Genomic DNA, 8,397 nt, shown 5'->3' with positions numbered 1-8,397 from the left:
TTTTTTAACATTTATTGAAATCTTAAGTTTTTATTGGTCCAACTATTCCTCTTATTTTACACAAATGCCTATTTTAACATTACACCACAATATCAAACATGATCAAATTATTGTTTACCAGAAATTTCAACTTTTATTTATTGCAATATATAGGTCCCTTTCTACCAAACCCTAACAACACCTTTTCTCAATGAAATTTGAATACTTTTTTTCTACATCCACACTTCATTTCATTTTACAGATTATTTATTTATACACCCATAAGACATGATTTTAATTTCAAAATGATTGAAAAAGTACATCATGGTCATCCTCCTTTTTTTTTGTTTTTTCTCTTGACTTTCAAGTAAGACTTGAGTAAAATATTTTTTTTTTCACAAACAACAAAACTGTGATGGTTATAATTAGAATTATTCCAAGAATATATTGTTTTTGTTCACACAAAATTGCATATCCAATTACAAACAAGCAGAGAGTATATGTTTAAACATTTGTCATAATTTATATATAAAAAGATATTAAAATTAATAAAAGGTCCAGATTCTTGGGTGTTTCGTAGAAAAGCAAAAGACAAAGACAGGAACAAAAGATCCTTAATTTGAAAGCATATCCAATGCAGTGTCGTGTTTTCCATTATTACCCCTCACTCTCACCCGCCTCTTAATTAAGTAACTTAACTGCAACTCCTTTATCACCTCAACCAAGCAACTTTAACTTATTACTAAAACTTTTTCTTCACTGTTTCTCTAATTCCGGTCACCGGAGATGGATCTCCGGCAAGTTTTCGTATCTATTTTCCTTCTCTTCCTCCTAGTCTCCGTCAGTGTCGGAAAGAAGCACAAATTCTCCAGTCCGATCAAAACCGTGGTGGTGATAGTGATGGAGAACCGCTCCTTTGACCACGTCCTCGGCTGGCTCAAACCCTCGCGCCCCGACATCGACGGCCTCACCGGTTCCGAATCGAACCCTCTCTCCGTCGAGGACGCCGCCTCCCCCGCCGTCACCGTCTCCGACGACGCCCTCTTCATCGACGCCGACCCCGGCCATTCGTTCCAAGCCATCCGCGAGCAAATCTTCGGATCCAACGAGACGACACTAAATCCGGCCCCAATGAACGGCTTCGCGCAGCAAGCCGAGTCCATCCTCCCTGGCATGGGCAAAACCGTCATGAGCGGCTTCAAACCCGAAACCCTCCCCGTCTACACCAAACTCGCCACCCACTTCGCCGTTTTCGACAAGTGGTTCGCTTCGGTTCCGGCTTCGACCCAACCGAACCGGTTCTACGTCCACTCCGCCACCTCCCACGGCGCCATGAGCAACGTCCGCAAGAACCTCGTCCTTGGCTTCCCCCAGAAAACCATCTTCGACTCCCTCAATGAGAACGGCCTCACCTTCGGCATCTACTACCAGAACATCCCCGCCACGCTCTTCTTCAAGAGCCTCCGCAAGCTCAAGAACGCGGTCAAGTTCCATGACTACGCTCTCAAGTTCAGGAAGCACGCCCAGAGGGGGAATCTCCCGAACTATGTGGTGGTGGAACAGAGGTACTTCGATGTGGAGGTTTTTCCGGCCAACGACGACCACCCCTCCCATGACGTGGCGGAGGGGCAGATGTTTGTTAAGGAGGTGTATGAGATTTTGAGGAAGAGTCCTCAGTGGAAGGAGATGGCAGTGTTGATTACGTATGATGAGCATGGAGGGTTTTACGATCATGTGGCTACGCCGGTGGAGGGTGTGCCTAACCCTGATGGGATCATTGGACCTCCCCCCTATTACTTTGGGTTTGATAGGTTGGGGGTCAGGGTCCCCACTTTTCTTATCTCACCTTGGATCGAGAAGGGTACTGGTATGTGGTGGAAAGTTTTGAGCTTTTTCAAGTTTAGTTCGTTAATTCCGATTTCAGATGATTTGGGTTTTGCTTAAAAAACTGTTTTTTTTATGATGATTTTTATGCAAATTTGAAAATTGCTTGTAAATCAGCTGTTTTAATGAACTTTGATATCTGTAGTGTTCTCATCCAGAGGTTGTGGTGGTGAACTGAGATCTTGCCTTTTGTTTGAAAAACTGTTTTTTTACCTGTTCTAGTGTTTAGGGGACAACTTTTATATAAGTATTTGAGCTTTTGTGGTTGTATTGGATAATTGAGATGATTTGGTTTTGTCTGATTTTAAAAAACTGTTATTTGAATGATATTTGAATATTATTTCTAGAAGGAGTGTTTTAAAAATCCTAAGAACGGAAATAGGTAGATTTTTTTCGTCTTGTTTTCAGGGAACAAATGTTTAGAAAATAGAGATGTGATCGTGGGACAAAACACTTTCAGATGTGGATCTGATTTAACTCAAAACTAGATGAAATTTCAGTCATGTTTTTAATTTATTAATTTTAATATTAAAATGTTGGACAAATTTCATGGCAGATGTGTTGAGACAAACAAATTTTAGAAATCAGTAATCAAACAAGGTCTTGGGCTCTTGATGAGTTCTGTTTTGGTTTTATTGATTCAGTTTGTTGAATGCGTTTTGGCTTTGTTGGGTTGCTCGGGGATTTTTGACTTCGTGCTGCTGAGTGTGTTTTTGTTGTTGGTCTTGGAATTGTGATGCAGTTTGGTTTGTTTTGGGTAGTTGAATTGTATTGTACATTTCGGCTTGGTTCAAGTATACTCGTGCATGAAGTTTAGGTTTATTTGGTTCGTGATGGAGTTTTAAGGACATCAATTAATTAATATCTGATTGCTTTAGTTGGATTTGTACAGTACATGCCTATGTTGATGTCATTTTGGGTCTTGACATAGAGTTAATTGGCTTGTATGTGGGTACTGATATTGGAGTTTTGAGATATTATTTTATGAATCTACTCACTTTTGCACTTGATGGAGTTATGTGTGTGTACCATTTTATAAGTATCAATGGGAATTTTTTTTGTATTACTTCAAAATGATGTACTGAATTTTATGCTCCTGTGTACTTGCGTAATATGCTGAGAACAAGCTTTGATAATCTTTGTGTATACTGTAGTTCTCACTTCTCATATGCTCGTAGGTTTGTGAGTTGTAAGATAGTAGCTTATTGCTTGAGGCCAAATATGGAATATGTGATAATGATGAGAAATAGTTCTACTCCACGCAACATACAAAAATCCTCAAAAAAGGCATGAAATGAATTTGTTATGTGATCTGAACCAGAAGCTCCTTATCATATTGTGCTAAAGGAATCTAAGTTTGATCTATCGCTGGATGAAATGTTTTCTTTATAAACTGCATAACTCAGAGCATGTGAGACCATTGATGATGCTAATTAGCTTAAAAAAGGATGATTCATCAGTCTTGGTTTTCTTCATGTTGTTATAAAAATAATAAGTCTCTTGGTCAAGGATCCATAGCCACTTAAAAAAGGTTGATTCTGAGATGCTATTTTTTTATTTTTTTGCAGTGATTCATGAAGCAGAGGGTCCAACCCCATATTCTCAGTACGAGCATTCGTCAATTCCAGCCACAGTAAAGAAGCTTTTCAATTTAAAATCCAATTTCTTGACGAAGAGAGATGCATGGGCTGGTACCTTTGAAAAGTACTTTCACTTTCGAGATACTCCTCGTGACGATTGTCCAGGTTTGCATCTACTTCTTTGATATTTACATCTGATTCCAGCATTCTTGGTACTCTGTTATGGTAGCAATCAATGCCTTTTGAACTACTACATGCTTTGTTGAATTCATTTGTTAGTCTCTTATCCAAGCATCCAATTAAAGCAACCCTTTCCTGACCAGAAATGATTGTGTGTGAAAATCTGGTCTATCTTCAAAAGCTAGCTTCATAACTTTACAAGCTCAAAAACTTCACAATTTGTTGTTCTTTTGGCAAACTCAAGATACTTGTAATACACTCTGAAATTTCCATCCATTGTAGTAAACCTAATATAGACAATAGTCTAGTGCTAGGCAAGCCATGCTTGAATGCAGTCTTGGAAATTTCCTATGTAGCTGCATTGAGAAAAAACTAGTAAGTTGCCACTTTTGTCTATATGTAAACCAGATTTGGAAGTATATTGAAACACCAACAGTGTGCATCCAAAATAGAGCACACAAAGCTTTTCATCTGTCATTTCGTATTAAGAATTGTTTGATGCAAGTGATTTATTTAATTCATGCATTATGGTTATTTATGTAGAAACTCTTCCGGAGATGAAGACCCTAAGGGATCATGGACCAAGAGAAAACTCAAGTCTTTCAGAATTCCAAGTGGAATTGATCCAGCTTGCATCCCAGCTCAATGGTGATTATGTACTCAACTCTTACCCAAACATTGGTAAAAGTATGACTGTGAAAGAAGCAAACAGGTATGCAGAAGATGCAGTGAAGAGGTTCCTGGAAGCTGCAAAAGCTGCTCTTAAAGCTGGGGCTAATGAATCAGCAATTGTCACAATGAGGCCTTCTCTTACAAGCAGAGTTGCAGTGGGAGATGACCAAAAACATGTAGAATCATACTGATTCTCACACACCTCTGTAAATATAGTATATATATTTAGCATATTCAATATAATGTATAAGAAAAACAATATTGAAATTATTAGAAGTATTTTCAGTTCAAGAACAATTAACCAGATAATTGATTGATTTTGTTCATCTTGAACAGTCAGTTATTCATCACCATTATAGTGGTTGATTGTTCTTAATTGAAAAAGAATTTTACTGTATTCATGTAAACTGTTTTTAAAAGAGGAATCCTAGCACTGATACTCTTTTTTTATATTCTTTATCTATTACCACTAATACTCTCTTTTTTATATTCTTTGTCTATTACCAAAAATCTATTAAAAGTTACAAATTTTAGTTTTTTTTTTCACTTCAATTTTTTAAAATGATTAATTTTTCTTTTCTATTTTATAACAATTATATATTGGAGGTTTAATTTTTTTTTTGAGATTATTTAAAAGTGCGTAGAACAAGTCTCATGATAGATTGTTTTATTAACTTAGTTTTAAACCATTAACTTAGTTTTAAGCCATTATCAAGAAGTAGCAATCAAAGATTTTTTTAGATAATAACAAGTGTTCAAAACGTTTTCTTCAATGACTATATTATCCATGTTTAGAAATGATTTATATTAAATGATCAAATTATCTTATGATTAAGGAAACAAATAAATCTACATGCGTATGATTAAATGTGATTAATTATCATATTTTCAAATCCTGTTTGAATTGTTTTCTTTGCAAAACAAACAGTGACAGAGAAAGCTCAAAATTAAAAAGAAGTGACCCAAACAAGGCCAAAACCCTCAAATAGCAAATAGCATTGAGGTGCAAGGAGAATTTGCTCTAAAAGAGTGAGGGCAAATAGCAAATTTCTGGGCCAGCCTAAAAGTGTTCAAATAATAAAATGCTGGGCCTAACGAATGGCTCAGACTTTTTAAAAAGAGAACAAAATGCTTGGGGTGGGAGTTTTAAAACAAGGAGTACATTAAGCAAAAGAAATCGAAAATTTGGAAAACATAAAGGTAATAAATTCTCCCTGCACCATATCAATTTTCAACATGCACCCAACCTCTTATTTAAAATGACAAAAATATCCCTCCAAAATGACGAAAATAACCTTAAATAAAAGGGAGGTATAAATAAAAATTACTTCTGGAACATTTTATCCAAAAATATTCTGGATTTAGATATCTAGAACACATTATTCCAGAAATTTGTATCCAAAATGTATTTTTAATTTTTTTTTTCTTTTTTTATCCGGAATGTAGTTTTTCATTTTTGAATTATATTTACTGAATTTTTAAATCTGGAATAAAGGTAATTTTGGAAATTTAGAAAAATGATAGGGCGCAGGTTAGAATTAATATGGTGTAGGAAGAAATTCCCAAACATAAAAACACGATAGTGGGTTTCATTTTGCTCTCTCCTTCTTTAATTTAATTGGACCTACTTCCAATTTGCATACGACTATTTTTTCCTGCACCTCACATATGTTCTTCTGTCACTCCTACAAATCATGAAAATACCTTTTTATCCTTTTTGTGTCACCTCCATACTTTGGATCACATAATTCAAAAGTTAATTTTGAATTCGAAAATAACTTATAGATTATGTAATCCGAAATATATTTTTAAAAGTGGTATAGTTTGGATTTGAGAGTAGCTTCCGGATTATGTAATCCAAACATGCATTTGAAAAAAGGTTTTTGGATTACATAATTCATAAGCTAATTACAATTTAAAAAAAAGACTTCCGGATTACGTAATCCATAAATTACAGAGGGATATAAAAAATTTATGAAGGTGGGAGAAGAACAGATAGATAGAGATGTAGGAAGAAACAATCTTTGCATACAAGTAATTCACCATTCAATAAAAAAGACCACGAACCCCACTTTTTATTGGATTTGACGTTGGGCCTTCCCAGATGTTGAGTATGAGTTGTTGGTGAGCCAATTTCTTTTTATAGGATTCTTGAGCTTTATCACTAACCCCTTGTTTGCTTCCATGGATGTACTGTTCAAGAGGAAGGATGTGAGTGGATATCCATGGTTTGGATCAAGGGATGTGCAGGGAAGTGAAGGAGAGGATATACCTGTGAACAGTAAATATCCTCTCCCCTCAAAATGAAGAGATGTAGAGGGAAAGCCATGTCAGCATCCCTTATTTTCAAATTTACCCTCATTTGAATGTATTAGTATTTTAAAAAAATTATTGTACAATGTTTAATATATATATATATATATATAATATTTAAAATGAAGAAACAAATCATAATAAATTTTAAGGAAGTTTTAAGTTTGTTTATTATTTTATAAAATATTATAAATCAGTGTAAAAAATAGTTAAATAAAATCTTCCATTTATATATTAGTTATTAGAGTAGATCAGGTGATACCTATTTTTCAAGTTCTAATTAGATATTTTATTAAATGTGGTTGGATTTAGTTTTTTTAAAAGAAAATAATATATTATATCTAATTAAAATTGAAAATATTACCTCGGTTGGATCATGGTCATCACCAAAAGGTTATACTAAACATTTTTCATTTTATTTTATACTAAATATTTAATTTATTTAATACAAAATATCCCTAAAAACAATCCATCACTTGAAATAATTTTATTCTAACTTAAATTATTCATTAGAAACTGAAAATATAATTAATATATTAAAATATGTATTTATGTATTATGTTATGTTTTATTTGGTTTAATGAGCACAATACTTTTTAAATGACTCATGCATGCAAAAGCATATTCTCTGAAAAGGGATACCCATGGTGATAAAATATTGATTTTTATGTCTTTTCTTGACCTATTAGTAGTTATTAAATAAATTTAACTAACACAAATATTTAATAAAACAAAATAATAATAATTAATTATTGAACTATATCGGATTATACTACTAATACGTTTTTATCCTTATTTTTTATTATAATTTTTTATGGAATCCTTGTCTATGGTTAATTAAGTTATATTTTTGTTACTGTTGTATTTTTTAGATTGTTTTATTGTGAGGTTTTTTAATATTAAAAAATAGTAATTTTTTATTTATATAAGATGTGATTTATTTTTAATTTTATAGTATATGTTTAATATTTAAAGAAATTATTTGAAATTCTGTTTTTATTTTTATTTTTGTTATGTTTATATTAAAATATTTCTATATATAGTTATTATGTTTATGAGTTATAATTTATTTTATTATAATTTTTTATGAATTTTTTTTTATTGTTAATTACGTTATATTTTTGTTGTTCTGGTATTTTTTATTTTTCATTTCTAGAGGGTTTTTAATATTAAAAAATAATATCTTTTTATTTATATAATGTTTGATTTATTTTTCAATTTTATTACTTGAACTTTTGTTTTTATTTAATTTGTTGAATACATATTTTTTTTCTAATTATAGTTTTTATATTATACATATTTACATTTAACATATATTTTTTTAATTATAATTTTTAAATCTACGAAATGTGTGAAAGTTTTTCATTTTTAAACAAAAACAACTCATTTTATTATTAATTTTTTTTAATAGGCAAGGGTTAATCTGTAAAGTAACATTTCACACCTTTAAAAAAAATTAAAATTCCCTCATAACCATCACATCACATCACTCACAAACTCCCATAAACTTTCCTCACACATCCACCCTAACATACCCCAATCCAAACACCCTCACACATCCACTCCCTCAAATCCTCACACATTCCCTCCCTAATCCAAACAGAGCCTAAATGTCAAGGAGTCCATTTATAAAAGACTCTTTGACGCTCAATTGAGTAAAAGTACAATGCTATCCGAATAATAAGTGAATATCAAATATGGAGTGAGTGAAAATACGCTCTCTAAAATTTGTATTTGTATACAGTAAAAGTTTGACATAGGTCTCTATAACTAATGTAAATTTTATAAA

The 8,397-nt window shown here is 32.6% G+C and overlaps 1 protein-coding gene across 1 annotated transcript; it reads left to right on the top strand.

Moving 5' to 3' along the window:
- Positions 1-544: 544 nt before the first annotated feature.
- Positions 545-4,745, top strand: LOC137831463 (non-specific phospholipase C1-like). Its single transcript, XM_068639147.1, has 3 exons — positions 545-1,846; positions 3,432-3,608; positions 4,167-4,745. The coding sequence occupies exons 1-3, from the start codon at positions 766-768 to the stop codon at positions 4,484-4,486; spliced, it is 1,578 nt and encodes a 525-aa protein (XP_068495248.1). The 5' UTR covers positions 545-765; the 3' UTR covers positions 4,487-4,745.
- The last annotated feature ends 3,652 nt before the right edge of the window (positions 4,746-8,397 follow it).

The sequence above is a fragment of the Phaseolus vulgaris genome, chromosome 6 (genome assembly GCF_000499845.2).
Source record: "Phaseolus vulgaris cultivar G19833 chromosome 6, P. vulgaris v2.0, whole genome shotgun sequence".
NCBI classification, from domain to species: domain Eukaryota; kingdom Viridiplantae; phylum Streptophyta; class Magnoliopsida; order Fabales; family Fabaceae; genus Phaseolus; species Phaseolus vulgaris.
Note: the sequence above shows the minus strand (reverse complement) of the source record. Positions and strands in the feature narration are given on the sequence as shown.